Genomic DNA, 23,507 nt, shown 5'->3' with positions numbered 1-23,507 from the left:
ATGATTGATACCAGAATACTAGATTCTTTCTTGAGGTCAGGTTTTTATAGGGAAAGAGGGGGAAAAAAGAGGTAGTTGACAGAGATGTCCAAATGTGAGAAAGAAAGAAAGAGAGAGAGAGAGAGAGAGAGAGAGAGAGAGAGAGAGAGAGAGAGAGAGAGAGAGAGAGGAAGGAAGGAAGGAAGGAAGGAAGGAAGGAAGGAAGGAAGGAAGGAAGGAAGGAAGGAAGGAAGGAAGGAAGGAAGGAAGGAAGGAAGGAAGGAAGGAAGGAAGGAAGGAAGGAAGGAAGGAAGGAAGGAAGGAAGGAAGGAAGGAAAGAAGGAAGGAAGGAAGGAAGGAAGGAAGAGAGAAAGAGAGAGAAAGAAAGAAAGGAAGAAAGAGAGAAAGAAAGAGAGAAAGAGAGAAAGAAAGAAAGAGAGAAAGAAAGAAAGAAAGAAAGAAAGAAAGAAAGAGAGAAAGAAAGAAAGAAAGAAAGAAAGAAAGAAAGAAAGAAAGAAAGAAAGAAAGAAAGAAAGAAAGAAAGAAAGAAAGAAAGAAAGAAAGAAAGAAAGAAAGAAAGAAAGAAAGAAAGAAAGAAAGAGAAAGAAAGAAAGAAGGAAGGAAAGAAAGAAAGGAAGGAAGGAAGGAAGAAGAAAGGAAGAAAGAAAGGAGGGAAGAAAAAGAAAGGAAGAAAGAGAGAAAGAAAGAGAGAAAGAGAGAAAGAGAGAAAGAAAGAAAGAAAGAAAGAAAGAAAGAAAGAAAGAAAGAAAGAAAGAAAGAAAGAAAGAAAGAAAGAAAGAAAGAAAGAAAGAAAGAAAGAAAGAAAGAAAGAAAGAAAGAAAGAAAGAAAGAGAAAGAAAGAAAGAAGGAAGGAAAGAAAGAAAGGAAGGAAGGAAGAAGAAAGGAAGAAAGAAAGGAGGGAAGAAAAAGAAAGAAAGAAAGAAAGAATAAAGGAAGGAAGGAAGAAAAAGAAAGAAGGAAGGAAGAAAAATTTTAAAAGGAAGGATGAAGAAATGCAATGGCAATTTTTTTTCCTGTTTCAGTTTTATTCTAGTAGTAGTCCTGTCACCAACCCCAGCATGTGTAAATATTTAAGCACATTCTCCCTCCCAAGTGAGATTTTCATGCATAAAAAGGTCACTGAGAGACTGAGAGAAGTGATTAATTTACACACACACACACACACACACAACCTTTGTCATCACCTACAAAACCTAGATCATAAAATCTTGCCTATAGTAATTACACAATGTGTATATGTTGTCTAAATTAATATTGTTAAGTGTAGCAAATGTAAAAACACCTGTCTTCATTATTGAAGATATCCTTTTCTCCTCCTGCCCAATGTGGACACCCCCCAAATCTCCACTTTCATGCCTTTCCTTCTCTGTCTCTAATGTCCCACTCCCTTGGTTCTGGTTTCAACTTTGCTGTTGTCTGCCTGATCTTCATCCCTCACCCTGATTCACACTCTAGATATTAAGTCCATCTAACCTCTCCACTTGGCTATTCTTTGGTCACTTCAAACTCAACATGTTTCAAACACCAGCAGTAGTAGTAACAACAAGAACAATAACATTTGTGTGAATTCTGTTTACAAAGCAATTAATGCATGTTATGTCATTTGATCTTTAAAACACCCCATGTGAGGTAGGAGTTCTTATTTTCCAGATGAGAAAACTGAAGATAAGAGAATTTAGATGATATGCTCAGGGTGTTTTCAGTTTGTTAAATGTTCAAAGAAGAATTCAAACTCAGGTCTTCTTAACTCCAAATCCAACACTCTATCCATTTAGTCTTCTCTTCCTGGGACTGTCTCTCCTTATTAATCTTTTAATCCAGAAACATTGAGAGTCATCAGTGAGTTAAGAATTTATTAAGGGCATAGAATACCCAGGGACTGTGCTAAACCAAGGGGATACAAAAAAGGCAAAAAATATTGAGTCAACTCTCAAATAATAGCTCTGATTTCAATGAGGGAGACAGCATGAAAAACAACTCTGTATATATGCAATATGTACAGGTGTAAATCTTGGAGGGAAGACATGGGGGAAGATGGAAGAAGGGAAACCAAGAATTCTTTCCTATAGTAGGTGGGATTTGAACTGAGTCTTGAAGGAAGTCCAGAGGCAAAGGTAAATAATGAGAGCATCCTTGGTATGGGGAATAATCAGCCAAAATATATGAACAACATTATAAAAATGCTTTTAATACAAAAAATTCAGATTTAAATAAATGAAGAAATATGAATTATTCATGGGTGAGCAGGACCAATATTATTAAATGACAGTCCTCTGTAAACTAATCTCATGCAATGCCATCCCAATTAAAATACCAAAAATATTGCATTTAACTAGGAATAAATATAACAGATTTCATTTGGAAAAATAAAAGGCCAAAAATATTGAAAGAATTAACAAAAATAACATAAAGGAAAGAAGTCAAGAAATACAAGACTTTGAACTATATTATAAATCAGTAATTATCAAACTATCTGGTACTGGGCAAGAAAAAGAAGGGTAGAACAGTCATACAAGAAAGAGTTGTAAAAATATTATAGTAACAGTGTTTGACAAAAGTAAAGATCCAAGTTTTCAGAATAAGAATTCACTATTTGGTAAAAATTGTTGGTTAAACTGAAAAGTGGTCTGACAGAAACTAAGAATAGATCAATCTTAAGGCATTTACCAATCAGTGTAAGATCAAAATGGAAAAATGCCTATGCATAAAAGGAGATATCATAAGCAAATTAGAACAGGAAATACTACCTATATGATTTATGAATTAAAGAATTTATGCATTATGTTAGATTTAAAATAGTTTTGAGTGTTAAATAGTTGTAAATAAGAGAGTGGGAGCCATAAACTGTGATAATTAAAATGTTTGGGAGCAAGGGAAAGATATATATCAATTATGACCACTGAAATATGTTTTCTACTGTGTCTTGGTTTTATATAAATATAAGATGGTCGCCAGGGAATATATTCCCAATTTATGAATATGCCCAAGCCAACTGGGTTTTATAGAGAAATTTAATTTATAATACACTGATTAATCAATAGAAAAAGAGAGAAAGTAAGAAAGGAATAAGAATGAATAAATCAGTCAGTTGGTTTTATCACTCACCCAAGATCTCTCTAGGTAAGGCTTCTCATGCCAACCTCAGGCTCCACCTTCAAGAGAGCCTCCTTTCAAGAAATGTTTCCAGAGAATTCTCCTCCTTCAGAGCCAGCCTTCTCTCCTGGTCCTCCAACAGAGCAACCTCCTCAGTCCTCCTTCAGAACCACCTCACTCAGAGCAAAACCTCCTCAGAGCAAAACCTCTCAGAGCAAAAAACTCTCTCCTCCCTCTGTCCTCAGACCCCGCTATCTTTAAGGAAACCATCTAAGTTCCCTCCCCTCAGTTCTCACATCTACCAATCACTGTCGATGTCTCCCCTGTGCCAATGGTGGCTCTAGTTTAACCCAGGACTGCCCAGAGGTCTGTGGCTTTGCACATGTCTATTGAAGGTCATATTCTCAAATAATTAAATCTTGATCTTTGCTGCAGCCCTTCCTAAATCCTGTTACCCTGAGTAGGGTGGAGATTGGAAGTTCCAAGACCTGGTTCTGTCATTCCAAGTATCTCTATTGTATCAATTCTAAAATCAATCATGACTCAAAGAACTTCCTGTTCTATGCTTAAGCATAGGTCAAAACCCTTTCCATTGTTTAGCAAAAGGTTTCTGTCCTAAAGTAGTCTTAAGTAGGGAGGAGAAGGATCCTCCCATGCCAAGGGGTTTCACATTCCAATAGAGTTCTTACTATCAGAAGGAAATTTTTTCCAGTATGAAATTTCCCAATGGGGAAATTTCCAACATTCATAAGTCTAAGAAATTTTAAGGTTTACAATTAATAAGAAAAGATATTGTGTTACAGAAATGGATAATTTTGAATATGTTAAATTAAAAAGGTTTTAATCACATAAAACTAATGTAGCCAAGATTAGAAGGAAAATAATAAGTTGGGGTTAAAATTTATAGACAGTTTCTTGGATAGAGGTCTCATATCTAAAATATGAAGAGAATTTCATCAAGTATAAAGTCTATGAGCCATTCAGCAATTGATAAATGATAAAAAAGATATGAACACAGTTTTTGAATAATGAAATCAAAGCTATATATTACTATATTAAAAAAGCTCTATAAGTATTGATTAGAGAAATGCAAATCAAAATAATTCTGAGATATAATCTCACATGTATCAGATTGGCTAAAACGATACAAGGACAAAATGGCAAATATTGGAGGGGATGTGGGAAAATAGAGACACTAATACTATTGGTGAAACTGTGAACTGATCCAACTATTTGAGAGCAATTTTGCATTAAGTTCAAAGAAATACAAAATTGTGTATGCCTTTTGATCTGGTAATACCACTATTAAGTTTAGTTCCTAAGGTGATCAGGGAAAAAGGAAAACAACATATATTCTAAAATATTTATAGTAGCTTTCTTTGTGGTGGCAAAAACCTGGAAACTAAGGGATATTCATCCATGGGGAATTGGCTAAATAAGTTGTTGCATATAATTGTGATGGAATGCTACTATGCCATAAGAAAAGTCAAGGAGGTTAATTTTGGAAAAACATGAAAAGACCTACATGACATTATGAAGAATGAAATGAACAGAACCTAGAGAACACTATATAAAGCAACAGAAATATATTTTGAAGAATGACTTGTATATATCTACTTACAGAGAAACAACTGATAAATAGAAATAAGTAAGATTAATTTTATGTGTACATATGTGTATATAAATATGTATGTATATAATGTCTTCTCCAATAGGAGGAGAAAAGGGGGGGTTAGTTGGGTATTTTAATGTTACAAACAAAATTTTAGAAAGAAAAGAAATTGAATTGTTTTTACTTCCTCCTGTCCCCTACTGCTTATATAAATTTTACCAAATTCTATCAACTTTAGACAAATATCTCAATAACATTGAAAACCAATGCATATTTTGTCTAGAATTTGAATATAAATATACAATAGAATGAATAAACTAAAGGTCAAGTACATTCACCTACCTGAGATAGGTACTCCAGACCAGGTGGGCAATTTGGGAGTGGAGGTGGTCCTGGCATCCATGATATCTGAGGAGGTGGATTTAGGTTCATATTAAAGCCAGGCTGATACATAATGGGCTGGCCACCACTTGGATAATACATGGGCATGCCACCAGGCTGATATGGAGCTGCATAGCCTGCAGGGCCAGGGCCAAAGACAGGATAGCCTGTGGTAGGATAACCAACTGGTCCAGGAGGTCCTGAATATCAAGAAATAAGAGTTTTAAAAAAACAAAGTCATTTTGAAGATGAACATTATACAATTTTCAAAATGGAGAATGCTATAGAATCCTAGTATGATATAAGCTATCACACAGTTTTGGAAATGGAACTGACCATCTTCTTTCTTCTTTAAGGCAGGACCATAGCTCATTCATCCTTCCAGCTCTCCAAAGACTAGTCTACTGTTATGCACATGATAATTGCTTAGTGTTTGTTAACCAAATTAATGAATGAGCTAATATGCAAATATCTCTCTATGAGCTACTCAACTGTGAGAGAACTTTGTAGAAACAGGTATAGCAGGGGGGAAAAACACTTTGAGTTTAGAATAAGAACACCTTATTTCAAACCCTGTCTCTGCCATTTACTGCCTATATGGTCTTGGGAAAGTCACTTACACAATCTGGACTTTAATTTTCTTTCCTGAAAAATGAGGAGATCTGGATTAGAGGTCTAAGGTTTATTTTAGCTCAAAGATTCTATGAAATCTCCAATTGAGAAAAATTCATTGTGCATATATTTCATTTAATATTACTTAATATCTCAATTGTTTAAAAAGTTCAAACATTTCCATTTATATTTAATCTACATTTCATATAAAATACTAAGATGAATGAATCTGGAATAAATAGCTAAAAACTTAAAGGATACCAAAGACTTAAAAGGAATATTTATTTGAATTCAGAATTGTGGTTCTTTGTACAATTGTTGAATTGGTTGGTTTTGTTTAACTCCTTTCTTGTTACAGAGATTTAAGGCCAGTTTACTTTAATGGGAAACAACTATGATGTAATACACAAAAAGATTCCAGCATATTCCCCACCCCAAAAAATTGTTCTTTAGGTTCTGAGATTCAGAAAATTTGAGTGGAGTCAAGAATTAAGTCCACCCATCTTGTTTTATTTGGCTATTAACAAAAAAATAAATTCCTATTCTCTTGAAAAAAGTAGGAAGGACATCATTGCTTTTCATGATTGAGCAATGAGTTGATGCTTTGTATACTTTATATAGCTAATATAAAAGTATATAATTTATCTATGGATACTCCCCCCCCCATAACTGTATATCCCATGTGAGAAAATGGATTTTTAAACCGTAAAAATATACTGAAAGCTGAATTATATATCTATATATTCATATAGAAGTATGCACATAATACAGAATTATGTTTACAAAATTAGTCTGACAATCTTAACTAGGGTCACTCTTAGGCCATTATACCATAGGGATGACTATAGGTTACTATCATGATTCATGAAACCCAGAGAGACCATTCCTCCTTCTTACATAAGTAAATTTCAGTGAAGTATTTTTTACTAATCATCTACAACTATTTTAATATTTTATTAATGAATTGTTAGTATTTATTCCTTTTAAATATGCTCCTAATATTTTTTATTCCTAAGTGTGATTTTAAATCTTTCAGGGGGAAAAAAAATATAATTGAGACTGACAAAAAAACTGATTTTTAAAGAGAACATGTATCCCAAAGATGATGTCACATTTGGGATCATAGACAAATACAAACTTATGCCACTAGATGGCAGGCATAGTGAATTTTTCTCTCATGAAATAATCAACTGGAAATTCACAAGGCAGTGAATCCATGTTCTTAATGGAATAATGGAATCTTTACAAAAAACAGATTTGTTTTAGCAGACAGAGTTATAGTTCAAAGATACATTTCTCTAAAAAATAAATTATTATTTTAAAGAGGATTTATCAGTTGATAATTATAAATGCCAATTAATGCTAAACTGCTAAGTAATGAGCAGTTAATAGGATTAATTTTAAATAAAGTATGTGACATATGAAGTTCAGAAATTCATAAAAAAGTGAAATAAACTTGAAAATTAAATTCTGGCTGCAGCAGCTCCATCTGCTGATATTTATAAAACTTTATATATTAATATAAATGTCTGGATGCCATAAATAAGTACAGTATGTTCAAAAATTGAGAAAAAATTAACGTCCCATTCTGCACTAGTTCATTGCTAATCTAGCCATCTCAACTGTTTTCATGAATTTCCTTCTTTGTCACCTGTACCAAATAATATTTATTTGTAGTCTCATAAATTTTACAATGTATGTTCCTACACAATAACCCTATGAATTTGTCATTGTAGGTATTATTTTTCCCTGCTTCATATAAGATACTGATTCTCTGAGAAACTAAGTGACTAGTCACATAGTTTTAAAGTACTGGAAAAATAATGAAAACTCAGATTACCTGCTCCAAGTTCAGTCCCCCCCCCCCATATCAAAGAGAAATATTGACCTATGAGTTAGACTAATTTACTCTTCTTTAGAAACAAAGCTATAAAGTGGAGGTGAAAGTGGGGTATAGCTAGCAAAAGATCTAGAATGAGTATTTTCTTGGGTAGGTATAATTTGATATAACCAGCAATTGAGCACAAAACTTGGAGGTAACCTGAAAAGGCAGGTTATGTTGAATATTGCCTGAATACCACCTAAAGAAAAGGGTGTGTGAAAATATTATTTCTTCCAAAACACATTGCAGTGGATCAGATAATCATCTAGACTCTAGAGTTTACCGACTTAAGCCTAGAGTTTATTCAGTATTCTAGGATTTCTCTTATGCCTCTAGTGTCAAATTCAAGGGTTCTTTACCTTTTTTTCAGGATTGTAATCCTTTGAACAATGTCTGGTTCTATTCTCTGGTGTACCTCTACTCCATCGTTTTTAATATATAAGATCTTTTAAATGTTTTTAAAATGTAAGATAAAATATACAGGATGATGAAGAAAACTAATTATATTTAAATATTATCAATTTTTTTTAATTGAAGGATCCCTGGTTAAGAAACTTTGAATTGTATGTAATTCCCCACTGGACAAATGGTCAAAGGATATGAAAAAGCAGTTTTCAGATGAATAAATCAGAGCTATCAATAATATAAAACTGTTTTAAATCACTCTTTATTAAAGAAATGCAAATTTAAAAAAAGTCTGAGGTATCTCACACCTATCAGGTTTGCCATTGTGACCATAAAGGGAAATAATAAATGTTGGGGGGTAGGTGACAAAATTAGAAAACCAAAGTATTGTTGGTGGAGTTGTGAAATGATCCAACCATTCTGTAGGGCAATTTGGAACTATGCCCAAAAGGCTATAAAACTGTACATACCACTTGATCCTACAAAACCAGTAGTATATCCCAAAAAGTTTTTTTAAAGGGGAAAGGATCCAGTTGTACAAATATTCTTATAACAGCTTTTTTTTGGCATCAGAGAATTAGAAACTGAGAGGATGTTTGTCTACTGGATAATGGCTAAACAAATTGTGGTATGTAATGGTGATGGAATACTACTCTGCTATAAGAAACAGTAAGCAGGATAATTTCAGAAAAAACTGGAGAGACCTACATGAACTGATTGCAGAGTGAAATAAACAAAACTAAGAGAACATCGTACACAATAACAGTAATACTATATGATGATCAACTGTGAAATACCTAGCTACTCTCAGTAACATAATGATCCAGTACAATTCTGAAGACCTCACAACAAAGAATGCCATCAACCTCTAGACATAGAACTGTTGGGAGTAGGGATGCAGATCAAAGCATATTATTTTGATTTATTTGTATTTTTAATTTTAGAGTTTTGATTTTATATTAAAGCTGTGACCTTTTATATTGTGATATAGTGCTACTGGTCCAATTCTCATTTTTTCCCATTGATTCTGGGTTTTCCCAATAGTTATTGTCAAATTAGTGGTCCTTGTTACAGAAAAAATAAAAATTGTTCTTTAGGTAATATACATTTAACAAATACTATGCCTGGACTAAACCAATTGTTTACCATGGCCATAAATACAGTAACAATGACAACTGTGTTGTGAAAAAATGTATCTCTCTAAAACCTTTACCATGAATTCTTGACTTGAGCCAAAGAAAAAAGATTATCTTTCTGAAGACTGATCATACCTGGTTGATAGTGAGAAGGGTAGGAAGGAGGGTCTTCTGGTCCTGGATGGGGTGGTTTCTCCATATCATCTGTAGGTGCAGTAGGAGCTGTGGGGGCTAGAGAAAAACCACAATTGTAAAAGATGATGTTATTCTTTACTGAAAGTATTCATGGACCTTTTAGCCTAAAAAGTACAGAAAGAAATAGTTTATACAAAGCATAATGTGATTTAAAAAAAAAACAACTTAGAGAAATGTGTTGGGGGGGGGGGAGAGATTCATGACTCATTTAAGAGAGGGCCAAGCCTAGAGACAGAAGGATTCTGGGTTCAATTCTGGCCTCAGATACTTCCTAGTTGTGTGACCCTGGGCAAGTCATTTAACCCTAATTTCCAAGCCTTTACCCCCCTTCTGCCTTGGAACCAATATTTAGTATCAATTCTAAGACAGAAGGTAATGGTTAAAAAAACAAACAAACAAAAGAAATGTGTCATGGGAGAGAATCTAACATAAATTACTCATTTTAGATATTTTTTAAAATGCTACTTCCAAAGAAGCAAAATGAGGAAGAGAATGTGGAGTTTTCTATGAATTGTGTCAACAAAGGTGTGTCTTAGCTAGACTGATAGGAAAGTTGCTATTTATTACAACCAGCTAAGTGTCTTTGTGCCTTACAATAAATAGGTTAATCTCTTCCAAATAGTGGTAAATTGTTAGTTATGTTTAATGAATACCAAGGAGATAGAGAACATTCAGAGCTATAACTAAGATGGATCAATTGGTAATTTAATTTAGTGTCAAAATTTAGAATGTACCCAAATCACTTTGGATTCTTCAGCAACAGAGAAATAAACTGAGCTAAGAGCCTAACTAACAAGAAATTTTCATTAAAATAGGAAGCTTCTAAAAGGAAGAATTCTTCCTTCTGAAGGTTTTCCCCTATTCTCCTTAACCGAATTATCCCAGGTACCAAAATTGCTAATTACATCACTGGAAACACTTTAATACTTTAATATTAATTTAATTAATTTAATATTTAATACAAATACTTTAATATTTCAAGGATATGTGTTTTCATCAGTATTTTGATGGGAAATAGCTGCTATTAGTATTTCTTATGACATAGATTGTGATCCCTCCATTAGCAGACATTCAGCATGAGACTCTGTTAATACTGAAAAAAAATTTAGTAGTGTAAGGGGTAAAAATTATGGTTAGCCTAAATATTTGAGAGTTTGGTCACCAGGGATTTAATTACTAAATCCTAATGAATTACTCAAGTCAGAATGGCTTTTATGGTAGTTTATTTATAAATAGAGAGAAGAAATTAAGAAAATGAGAGAGAGAGAGAGAGAGAGAGAGAGAAAGAGAGAGAGAGAGAGAGAGAGAGAGAGAGAGAGAGAGAGAGAGAGAGAGAGAGAGAAGGAGGAAGGGAGAGGGAGAGGGAGAGGGAGAAAGAGAGGGAGAGGAAGAGAGAGGGAGAGGGAGAGGGAGAAAGAGAGGGAGAGGAAGAGAGAGGGAGAAGGAGAGGGAGAGAGGGAGAGGGAGAGGGAGAGAGAGGGAGAGAGAGAGAGGGAGAAAGAGAGGGAGAGGGAGGGAGAGGGAGAGGGAGAGAGGGAGAAAGAGAGGGAGAGGGAGAGGGAGAGGAGAAAGAGAGAGAGAGAGAGAAGGAGAGAGAGAGGGAGGGAGGGGAGAGGGAGAGGGAGAGGGAGAGGGGAGAGAGAGGGAGAGGGAGAGGGAGAGGGAGAGGGGAGAGGACAGGGAGAGAGAGAGAGAGTGCTGTTCCGGCCTGGTTTGAACCAGGCTGGGGCTGGAATTTCATAGGCCTCAGCAAGGGAGGGGCCCAGAGGATTAAATTTAATAAGGCTTCCAGCCAGGAGGCCCTCGTCCAAGATGAGGGGCCTCTTCAGAGGCTGGTGTCTTCAGAAAAGCCAAGGAAAGGGAGTCAGCCTTCTCACTCACCATGTTTTCAGTCCAAAGCAATCTCAAACCCAAGCTCCTTCACAGTCAAGTTCCAAGGTGAAGGCTGTCCACAGGAAGTGGCCACCAAATTTAAAAGGCAGTTCTTTGTGTCACTTCCTGTGCCTTCCTTCCACCTTAACATGTACCAATGGTGGCTTAAAATTTGGCTCTGGACTGCCCAGGGGTCAGTCAGTTGTTTCTTGCTAGCACACGTGGGGCATAGACCTCCTCTCCATGAAGCCTTAAGTGGGGGGTTTCTACATTCCTGGTGGCGAAATATATAAAGACTATGTAGGGTGGAGTTGATCTCATTTTCATAGTAGCCAACCATCTAAAAAGGAAACTTTACAAATTGAGTGTGTCTTATCTAATTCAACACAACAAGCATTTTTTAAATCAATTACTATGTGCAAGGCAGTGGGGATAGTATCAAAAAATGACTAGAAGACAAATTATACTAAAATAAAATACAGAAATCAATGCCAATTTTATTTAATTCACAAAATTCGGATGTTCTAAAACCAGTTTGTATGTATATCAAAGAATAAATAAATGTATGTATATATGAATATGCTAAATACATATGATCAATTTCCTTTAAGTTTGATGTGTTTTGTTCTTATGTAATAAAACATTTCCAAAATACATATTCTCCATGATAGCTCTCTTTTAAAAAAGTAAAATAATTAAGCAAAATGAACAAAAACATAACTCAAAACTGACAATTCATGGACATAAGCTCTCATGGACTCACCTTGCATTTCTAGGACTTATATCCAATTCTGAAAAAACAAAACAAAAAACATTCTTATAGGTTCATATAATAAATCACAACTAATTTTTTTTTACCTTTCATTGTAAAAATAATCCCCAATAAGTCCAATTAAAACCCATGCCTATGAATTTTTTTTAAGAAGGGTGAAAATGAATGATCCCAAGAATGTGACATTAAACTGTTTTGGGCTAGGCCAAACTCACTAAATTTTTCAAACAGGTAATCAAATAGGAATGCCATTTTAAATATCTCCAGCACTGTTTCTATAGTGGCCAGCATCCTCCTAATGTTCAAAGGTCTGAACCAGTCATAAAATGTCCTGGATAAATTTATTTGAAGTTACCCAAAATCATCCAGTGAATATACTCCCCCTTCAGTTCAGGGGACATCTCAGGTATCTCAGGAAATATTCTATTCTCATAGGTTACTACTGATCATTGGAATTAATACAGTACTTATTATATATGTACATAATACATATATGTATGTGTACATCCTTATATATCATGAATTAATGTATTCTAATATTATATATATATATATAGGATTTATATTAGTCTATATTGGCTATAAAAATATTATACCTCAGATAATTTGGGCATCACCAGTCATCTATATTCATTTGCTTTTCCAACAACTTTAATTTCATTGCTATTAAGAATTCCTAGAATATCCACTATGCTAAACTCACTCTGATTATTCATCTTAATCCATCCCAATTCATTGCAAACTAATCCAATTCAAACTTTCATTAAATTAAAAATAGTATAGGCATATAAGGCAAAGATCCAAATACGCTCGCGCGCTCTCTCTCTCTCTCTCTTCTCTCTCTCTCTCTCTCTCTCTCTCTCTCTCTCTCTCTCTCTCTCTCCCCTCCCTCCCTCTCTCTCTCTCTCTCTTTCTCTCTCTCTCTCTCTCTCTCTCTCTCTCTCTCTCTCTCTCTCTCTCTCTCTCTCTCTCTCTCTCTCTCTCTCTCTCTCTCTCTCTCCCTCCCTCTCTCTCTCTCTCTCTCTCTCTCTCTGTCTCATCTCTGTAAATAGATGTATTTTCCTATTCATATTGATCTAAAAATAGCAGAGATAAAGATATCTCTGTCTAGGAAGACAGACAAAAAGAAGACAGACAGGCAGATGAAAGTCAGATTGTATCTGACCAATATACCTAGAGATTTCCCCTTACTAAGAAAATAATTTCACTAACAAATTTCTTCATCTACATAGACATAAATAGTATTACAGTAACAAGTGGTAAAGAGGGTGAGCCCTGGAATCAGAGAACTTGACTCATATTCTCCTGATATTGCCTGTGTGTAACTAATTTTATGTGTAACTTGTTTTAACTAAAAAGCTAAAAATTCAATCAACTAACGATGAATCAAAACTAATGATTAATATAATGCTTCTAAGACTTACAACTTTTCTCACTGTGACCCTGTTGGATAATTGAAGACAAGTCAACCAATTCCTCCAAGACAGCTTCCTCTTTTACAAAAGGGAAATCACAGAATCTGTGAGATTATGTGATATAACTCTGATAATAAAGAACTGAGATTCTAAAAGAAAACTTCCTTTGGATTTCAAATTCAGTATCCCTTCCACTACAATACTTTTTGCCAGGTAGTATATATCAGCTGAACCATGCATCAATGACACTTTCCATAATTTTTAAATAAAAATATTTATATATATTATATGTATAAAACATATAATATATATATATATATGTTTTAAGATTTCAACAATTTTTATTCACAATAAATTTATTCACAAATTTCACAAAATTCAACAATTTTTATTCACAATAATTTATTCACAATAAACCTGTGAAATAATCATGAATATTTCCATTTTACAAATGAGGAAACTTATGATGTTCAGAAAGGTTAAGTGGTTTGTCTAGAATAAAAACTGTTAAGTGTAGTCATAGAATTCTAGGACCGGTATCAAGATTTCAATTTGGGTATTCTTTTTTACTACATCATACTGACTTTCCTGCTAAAAATGCAAAGTTGTTTTTTTTTTTATTGGAGAATGTTTTACCCTTCAATCTGGCCTCCCTTCTACCACAAACCCCTCAATTAGTATGAGGGAATGATGAAGATTTAAATATTTCAACAGAGACATTTATAGCCCGAATTTTCTTCATATGAAAGGTATGAAGGTTTTTATTATGTGTCAAAAAAAAAAGCAACAGTTGAGTGGCTAACTTATTTATTACCATTTAGTGATTTGGGATGATAGGCTAAGTGTTTTATATTAAAAATTTATTAATGGCACCTAAATTAGTCAACAATTGTTAATTGTGTTACAGATATATATTTTCCTTTGTGACAACAAATGTGTTTGATACATTATAGATTTGTTTCTAAAGCATTTCAAAATCTCTTTGAGCATGCACACAAGGATTCTACATTTGTGTAGTAACAACATCAAACTTTTGACTGTTTCTTTTTTCTTTTCTTTTCTTTCTTTCTTTTTTTTGTATAAACCCTTACCTTCTGTCTTGGAGTCAATACTATGTATTGGCTCCAAGGCAGAAGAGTGGTAAGGATTAGGCAATGGGGGTCAAGTGACTTGTCCAGGGTCACACAGCTGGATAGTGTCTGAGGCCAGATTTGAACCTTGGACCTCCCATCTCTAGGCCTGGTTATCAATCCACTGAGCTACCCAGCTGCCCCCCCTTTTGACTATTCCTAACTAATTTCAATACATTCTTGCAGTTTTTCCACCTATCATTAAAATTTGTTCCTCAACTGCCAGAAGGATTTTACATTAGAATATCAACTGATTGACAAAGGAAGGTCAAGAACAATCATATGCCATTATTTGTGCTCTGCACACTGGCAATATAGCTCACTTATTCCCTTCTGTTACGCTGAAATCATACCTCTATATCTCATTAACCCTGTAATTATGTGTTCAAGATATTAAGAACTTTTTGTATTGTGGTAGTGCTAACCATCTGTGGTTTTCATAAGACATACACATCATTTTAAATGATCATACACAACCACTAATAATGCACAGAAATGAATTTTATATTGCTTCTCTTTTAAATAGTAAGGCTCTTTTACAAATAATATTTACTTTATTTACATTAATATTCTATTTTGTCAAGTTTCACATAAATTGCCTAGCAACATGATCAGTTGTCTAAAGGTTTCTATCATAATGCAGCTTATGTGACAGTTGTAGAAGGGAAGAAAGTGATATCTAAAGAATTTTTTCCTCATAAAGGTTAGTTTTTATTTAAGTATTATTAAAATTAACTGATATATGCAATTTAAGAATATTAATCATTCATTATATTGCTTGTCATTAGTTAGTAGAAAAATAAATTTTTGTAACAATTAGCTATTTATTTTCACCAGTTGTTAAGGAGGATAGTTAAAACAAAAACATTACAAATTTATATCATCAAGACAGTTTGTAAAATTATCCTGTTTTCCTCATGTATTTGAGTTGGCAAGAATTTTCAGTTTATGCTTCCTTTGAATCAAAATAGAGAAATAAACTTTTAAGTGCAACAAGATTTAAGATCATGTTTGCCTGATATTATTACAATATGTGAAATATTACAAAGCTATTATGTTGTATATCAAGAAGTACTGGGAGCTTGCAATACATTTTTGTCCTTTAGTAGTTGAAAATGGTTCAAAGAAAAAGAAATATTGGGAGCCACTAGGGTAACCAAACAAGTTAACCTTGTTTCTGGGAGCTTTTAATGATGTAAAGAATTTGGTTAGTGAGACAGTCAAGTGGTGACCCAGCCTAGTAGTAGAAAAGCTAGTTAGGATAATTCTAAATCAAAGTTCCTGAAAAGTAATCACTCTTGGGGGAAGGAGAGGGGATTGAGAGTTCCTTTATATTTTTCCCTTCTTCCAAACATTTTATTGGAGAGAATGAACTGGTAGGAAGCAATGAATCCAGTCTAGAACACAAAGAGACACACTGGGGACAAATACGGAAAAATATATATAGACATGAGCATAAATACAGAAAGATAACATTTTCTGGTCATGCTTTCTTTTTTCTTTTTATAAAATATTTTTTCCAGATTGTATGTCAAAACAATTCCTTAATCTTCATTTTCTGATATTTTGCAATCCATGTTCTCTCTCTTCCTTTCACCCTTGCTCCCTTCCCAAGAAGGAAGATAATATGATATATTTTACATATATTATCAAGTAATATATTATTTCCATGTTCTTTATGTTGTAAAAGAAGACACATATTGCTTGCACAAGACAAAGATTCATGGAAGTTATAAAGTAAGAATGATATATTTCAATTTTCATTCAGATGCTTTCTGTTCCTTGTATGGTGGTAGGCTGATCATACTGTTTGAAGATGAGATAATTTGTACCAGTTCCCACAGATATATCATCATTTATAATATTCTGCTATATTTTTATGTTCCACTCTGCCCTCTTTCCATTGCCTTTAGGTCTATTTCTGTTTACTTCATCAGAAATAACCTCATTCCCTGAGTCACAATCATCCAGCAATACCAGAATGTTGTTAAATGCTATTGTTAAAAATGGATTTTATTTTTGGGAAAAGCTGAGAAAGTCCTTATGTGGACCTTCCAAATTACTTCAAGCCGTTTTTCTCCTACTTAATTTTGTGCCCTGTTAATTGTAGACCTTCAGTGTCATGTACTGAGAGAACAGCTCAGAGATATTCATACCTTCACAAATTTAGAGCTGAAAGGGACATGACTGATCATTTTATTTCACAGATATGGAAAATGAAATGATAGAAGTTTTGCAAGGTTACAGAGAGTCAGTCAGTACAGGCGCTGGGGTTCAGGCTCATGAGTTCTGAGCCTAAATCCAGAGTTCTTTACACAACACTGTGCTTTATCTTACTTTGACTCAGCTCATTCACCAAGTCAGTGACAAGTTTTGAATCATGATATATTTAGTTTCAGGTACGTGGGATTCATACTATTCCAATATATTCTCTATTTTCAACTATTTTGATAATTTCTACAAACTCTGCAAAAATGTGGTGTGATGGAAAGGGTTGATGGGGATCCATAGCTATTAAGATTGACTTGTTAAGTTTTATACCAAAATTTTCAAATCAATCAACCAAGTACTTAATAAGTGCTTACTATATGCGAGGCTCTAGTTTGGTCCAGTTCAATGGCCTTCTATGTAGTAATTCACCTCCTAAAGGTTGGAGAACAGAAGAGAAAAAAAGGGAGACTTTAGTTATATCACTTCATATCTCTAGACCTCAGTTTCCTCATCTGTCAGAGATTTTGAATAGATTACTTCCAATGTCCCTTCCATCTCTAAATTTGTGACTTGTGAAGAGGAATACACATTTATTTCTCTCTGTACCATCACTTCCTTCTTTTGTCTCTTTATTATTGATTTGGCATTTTTGCATTTTCCTAGTTTTGAAGGTCTCTCATCTTCTCCTTTGAAAATGTTGCATTCAAACTTTTGCAAGTCTACATGAATTAGCAATATTCATTATTGAGATGGTACTCCATTTTCAAATTGAGCTCTTGTTTGGCATGAAGGGAAAAGCCATTTTTTAATGCCATAGCTCTTTTTAGGAAGTGACTAGAAATCCGAAACTTAAAGAAATGTCAAGGAGAGGTTAAATGAAATCAAATAATTATTCAATACTCAATTCCTTCTGAATTATGTAACATCTGGGATACTCATCCTATAAAATAGTAGAAGAGGCTCAGCGACTAGGAAAGTAGAGAGAAAAGCAAAAAATGTACCTGAGAGACTAAAGCTACTTAATTAGTGATTTTATGTTATGTAAGTATTTTTCATTGGTCATTACTCCTGTCCATGGAATAAGACTTCAACCCTGAATTCTTAGTGGTATAAAAGAGGACTATTAATTGTCACTACATAGTTTTAATCAATATTTATATCTTGCTTTTCAAGAAGCAATGGATAGAAGATTGACCTTGGAGGCAAGAAGTCCTCTTTGTGAATATATAAGTTATACAGAGATAAAGAAGTCACAATACCTCTAGGAAGCTCTCTAAGAAACACCCCAAGATGACTAAATACTATAAATTGCACATTTAAAGTGATATGAATTGCTAAAGTATATTTATTCACCAACAGTATAAAATTACAGGCTTATGTGAGATGGGAGATTTGTACAAAAGGTTTAAGCAATTCATGTAAGAAGACAATATCACTTTACTGGTGATTTTTATCACTACTTTGGCTCCTACAAAACAACTAAAATCTTGAGGTAATATAGCTGTTTAATTGATAATGCCCTAGCATAAAGAGATTTCTTCCCCAGAAGTCAGAATCAGAGCACTATACAAGTGTAGAAAGAACACTGCATATAGCTACAGTCAGGAAGACTTGTTGCAAATTATTACTCAAACACTAATTTAGTGTGTAAAGCTGTATAAATAACTTAATCTTTCTGGACCTCAATTTCCCCAGATGTAAAATAAAAATATTGGCCTAGATGATCTAAGGTTCTTTCAAGCTATAAGACATTCTTAAATTGTGTGTGTGTGACTGTATGCAAGTTTGTATGTGTGAGTGTATGTATTGTAAAAATAAATAATAATGACAAGCTACATAAAATTAGATCATAAAACTATCCCAAAACTATTCAGATACTTTAGATAGATGTAATGAAAAGTGTCTTCAGTGATTAAATGAAGCTCAAATGTGAACTTCCCTTCAGGGCCAGGCACAAGGATGCTAAAGAGACTCTTATTATAAAAATAAAATATTTATTGACATATATAAGGATAACAAGGATTTCTAATTCTAAGGGATTCTAAATCTACCCAAATAAAACTCCCTGATTCTGCAAGGAATCACTTCTCCTGTGTTTCACAGGCTATACTAATCCTCCCTGATCTGAATAACCCAAATTTATACTTTCTAAATAAAAATTACCACTATTATCCTTATTCATAACTTCACCTTCAAATTATAAAGTAGCAGAAACTAGCTGGTTGAAAATAGTAACTGGTAGATGTACTAATTTTACATATAACACTTTGCCTTCATGGTATACCATATCTTGGAATGATCTCTTTCAACAAGATTTTGGATACAAAGCTTGATATGTTTTTACTAGATGGAAAAGCTTCTGGCCATCCAGTTAGTTGGTCGACTATTACTAGACAAAATTTAAATTGTCCTGATTTGGGCATGTTGATATAATCTATTTACAAATGCTCAAATGGTGTGTGACCCTTTTGTTTAAATATGATTTGGTTCACACAGAGCAAGCTGAGCAGATATTATTTGCCACAGTGCTAATTTCCAGAGCTAACCAAGTTCTTTTAACAGTATCAATTAATGCATGTGTCCCAAAAAGACCCTTTTTGTGTATTGTTTGGCAGATGTAAGAGTAAAATTCTTTTGGAAGAATTGGTTTTCACACTGACAATATCCAAATCTCATTTGCTCCCACTTCTGAACCTCTTTGTTATTGTATGCTTTTTCTAACTCTGTGGTATCTATAACAGAGAGATTCATAATGTAAGCTGGAACATTTTGCACAGCATATCATGTGGCCATATCTGCCCTATGATTTCCTCTGACAACTAAGTCTTGTCCTAAAGAATCCCTTTACAGTGAACCACTGCCAACTCCTCTCATATTTGGAGAGATGACAATAATTCTCGAATTATTTCTGCATGAGCAATTCTTTTTCCCACTAGATGTTAAAAATCCTCTCTGAAGCCAGAGAGACCTGATGGCATAGCAAATTCCAAATGCATATTTGGAATCAGTGTAAATATTTGCACATTTTTCTCTTGAAAGCTTGCATGCATGTTTTAAAGCAATTAATTCTGTTCCCTGAGCACTTAGGTTCCTAGGTAGTGAAGCAAACCATAGAGTCACAATACTTATTTTCTAATATTCTCCTTATAGTGTGTGCATACATGTGTGATGAATATTTTGGTAGACTGGTAAAGTCTTTGGACCCCTTTTAAAATTATATATGTTGCTTCTATTTATATTTGAAAGAAATGTTAAATGTCAGAGAAAAGAAAGACTTTTTATCTTTTTCTTATTGGATTTCATGGACTTTCTTAAATCTATCTGCGGAACTTTTATGGATCAATGGACCCTAATTAAGAATTGGGACTTTAAATCTATGATTCCAATAGATGGCCAGTCATAGAACAAGATCAAAGAATTATTGAAATTATAAAACTAGTAGTTTTATGATCTATTTTCAGTATTGATAATATTAAGATTATTAATGACAAAAATGTCATTAAGACATAATGGAGATATAATTACAAGGTAAAATAAATTTCCTGGAAGGAAATGGGCTGTCTGTCATACTTATTTTTATTTTTAATAATATTTTAATAGAAAATTGATATTGTCCATATATCACTTTCAAATAAAATTACCTATTCATGTGACATTTCAAAAGTCATAAAAGTACATTTTGTTGAGTAATAGATGAATGAAAAAGTACTTACTTTGTTTAAAGCTTTGTGAAAGATGGATGAATGACCAAGTCAGAAATACTCACAAAAATGCATATTATAATGAATGTGCATTGAAAAATTATAAATCAAAGGAGAAAACAAAATCCAGACTTGGTCCCACTACCCTGAATATGATCTATTTTTGTATTTCCATTACACTTAGAATCATTCAGTTGCCTCATTCACTATTATAAGAATGATAGTCTAATTAGAAAGATAATATATTAAAAACAATGACAATAAAGACTGATTCTTAAATGCCCCAATTTGGAGTCTATTTATCTTTTAACTCAGATAAATAAATGCAATATGTTTTGGGTAGAAGAGGGAAAATCTTAATGAAGTCAAGTTTATAAATGTATTTCCTCCTCAGAAAAACATAAAATCACAATAACTAACTAGACACACCCTTCTTAAAAGCATCAGCTAGAGAAATATGGTTCTCTTCTCTTTTTCAGATTAGATTTTCAGTTGTGTAATATAATCAGTGATACAATATGACTACAAGATACAGATCACAATAACCTCTTAAAAGCTAAAAATTATTTTCTCATGAGGGCAAAAATTATAAGTGGGATGGGGTGAGCAGGCTGCACTATATAACCAATTAAGAACATCTATCAGAGAAATATATGATAGGAAGAAAACTTTGGATGTTTGAATGACAAAGACAAGGAAAAAGAGGTAGACTTTGAGCCTGGCCCACTGGTATTTACATAATGTTATGAGAAAGCAAGGATGGTCCTTCAGAATGTCAAATAGACCCTCTGGAATGACCTTATAGAAGGACTTGAGGGAGACTTGCAGAAGATGGGCAGGAATGGATATATAGCTAGCTTCACTGTTGGAGGAAACATTGAAATGAAAGAGATCACACATCCATAAGAAAATAATTTTGAGGGAAACAATAACAATCACTTTACCACTTTGAAAGACAATATGCTAAGAAAATAGTTGCAAATAGCCTTTCTCTCTTTCTAAGGACAATAACCATGAAGAATTAGAAGACTGACTTCATTTTAAAAGTATGACCTTCCACTATACCTTGAAAAGACATCTTAAAGTCACCAAAGTCAATGCTTTTATTTATATCATTCACCCCATTGAAAGTCAAGAGACCCAGGGCAGTTTGGTGGCTCAGTGGTGTCAGATAATTTTAGGGTTGTGACTTTAAATCTAGATTTAAATGGTCGCCAAATAAAATTTCCAAGTCAGTCTGGAAATTTATGGTAATTTAATTAATATAACGAGAAGGAATTTAAGGAGGAGGAAAAAGGATATAGGATTTCTCCTACCTGGACTATGCCAGGGGGAGTTTTAAACTCCTTGCCTCTAGATCTCTGAAGAAGATTAGAGGCTTCTGAGAGGAAAAAGTTGGAAAGTAAAGAAGGAAAATTCAGCCAGAAACTCACCACTGAACCGGACAATAGCTTGTAGCCATGCTAAGCTGCTGAAAGGCTCAGCATGCAGCTCTCAGCTAACTCTCCACCTCCAATCAGGGAAAGAGAGAGAGAGTCTTCTTGAGGGATGAAAAATCACAAATATTTCATCCTTGCTTCTCCTCTAAATATTTATATCTACCAATCACATTAAAGGCTTTTTCTCCAGGACTTCCCATACTTTTAGTTCTCACCTTCTTTGATTTGATTATATCTTTAGAGTTACTTAACACTTCTTTGTTAAGTTCACCTTTTGTGAGTTGCTTGACCGTTTTGTGATTAATTTAACCTTTATAGTTACTTAACACCTTTTTGTATTAGATCTAAAAATAGACTTAGCCTAAAGTTCTAGCTTCACTATAAGGTGAGAACTAACTACCTTAATTTTTCAATCAGGAGATTACAACTTTATCTTCCCCTAAAGTACAGTATAGATGGGGTGGAGTAGTTTTTAAAGTTCACAGTGGATAGCATGTCAAGCCTGGAGTCAAGAAAAGTCATCTTCCTGAGTTCAAATCAGACACTAGCTATATGATCCTGGGTAAATCACTTAACCCTGTTTGCCTTGTTTTTCTCAACTGTAAAATGTAAAATATAAAATGTAAATGTAAAATGAGCTATTTAAGGAAATGGCAAAACACTCTTTACCACGATAATCCAAAATGTGATTAGTAAGACATGACTGAAAACAACTGAGCAAATAAGACTGAGAAAATTTCTTTAAGGAGCAGGTAGGTGCCCTGGTGGATAGAAAGTGAAACCTAGGAACTTCCGGGTAATCATGGCTGCAATCTAGACTCCACACACTTCCTCTCCCCGGCACCGAACGAAATAGACTACATCAAAGGAGCATAAAATCACCTTTGGAGGAACAGAAGGACTCCCCAGTACCCCACAGAGGCAAAGGTACGTGGGGCTTGAACATTTCCACACTAAAATAAGAAGGAAAAGCTTGCACAGAAAAGTGAACTGAGCCGCCCTTCCCCCACCCCACCTCCCCCACTAAACCAGAGTGAGCTACCTGAGCGCTCACCCGGACAGCGAGTGAGTGGGGAGCGTCTCTGTCTGGGGGGGCACTCCAGGGTCCTTGGGATCTGGGGACTGCCAGGAAAAAACGTCTCAGGGCACTTTCACTGGAGTATCCAGCGGAAGTGTACTTGGGGCGGGCTGCGCTGAACAACGCGCGCTGATTATCTGGGTGGAGCTGAATACCTGGGCTCGGAGGCTGGGAAGAACTAGTCTGAAGCAACCTAAATTCACAGAAAAACCGCTCTTATAACCCAGACCCCAGACCAAAAAGGAAAGTGGAATAAAACCACCAAAGGGATGGCTCACATGGCCCAAAATCAAGCCTCCAGGAAGAAAGGGAAAAAAGTGACTATTGAAAACTTTTATGGTGGAAGTACCCAAGGAAAAGAGGAGAATGAGGAGGAAATCCAAAAAAATTCAGAACACGCCTCCCAAAATGGAAACTATCAACAAGCTCTGGAAGATCTCAAACTGGAACTTATCCAAAAGATGGAAACCTTCTGGAAAGAAAAATGGGAGAAAGAGATCAGCTGTCTGACAGATAAGACTGCTCAATTGGAAAAAGAACTCGAAGCATCCAATAGAAGGGCAGACAAGGCTG

General features: G+C 34.4%; 1 protein-coding gene across 6 annotated transcripts in view; it reads right to left on the bottom strand.

Annotated features, from left to right (window-relative positions):
* The window catches only part of LOC100018630 (phospholipid scramblase 4-like), a 70,918-nt gene that overhangs the window by 31,764 nt on the left and 15,647 nt on the right, over positions 1-23,507 (bottom strand). For 4 of the 6 annotated variants that reach the window (XM_007502086.3, XM_007502090.3, XM_007502088.3 and 1 more), the window contains 4 exons: positions 17,091-17,148; positions 11,952-11,979; positions 9,257-9,352; positions 5,048-5,286 (listed from right to left, as the gene is read on the bottom strand). In XM_007502086.3, coding sequence (XP_007502148.1) covers positions 5,048-5,286; positions 9,257-9,352; positions 11,952-11,958 — 342 coding nt within the window. In that variant the 5' untranslated portion in view covers positions 11,959-11,979; positions 17,091-17,148. The remainder of the gene's footprint in view (positions 1-5,047; positions 5,287-9,256; positions 9,353-11,951; positions 11,980-17,090; positions 17,149-23,507) is intronic. The other 2 variants (XM_007502091.3, XM_056807820.1) reach the window with 1 other exon arrangement.

The sequence above is a fragment of the Monodelphis domestica genome, chromosome 8 (genome assembly GCF_027887165.1).
Source record: "Monodelphis domestica isolate mMonDom1 chromosome 8, mMonDom1.pri, whole genome shotgun sequence".
In the NCBI taxonomy this organism is placed as follows: domain Eukaryota; kingdom Metazoa; phylum Chordata; class Mammalia; order Didelphimorphia; family Didelphidae; genus Monodelphis; species Monodelphis domestica.
Note: the sequence above shows the minus strand (reverse complement) of the source record. Positions and strands in the feature narration are given on the sequence as shown.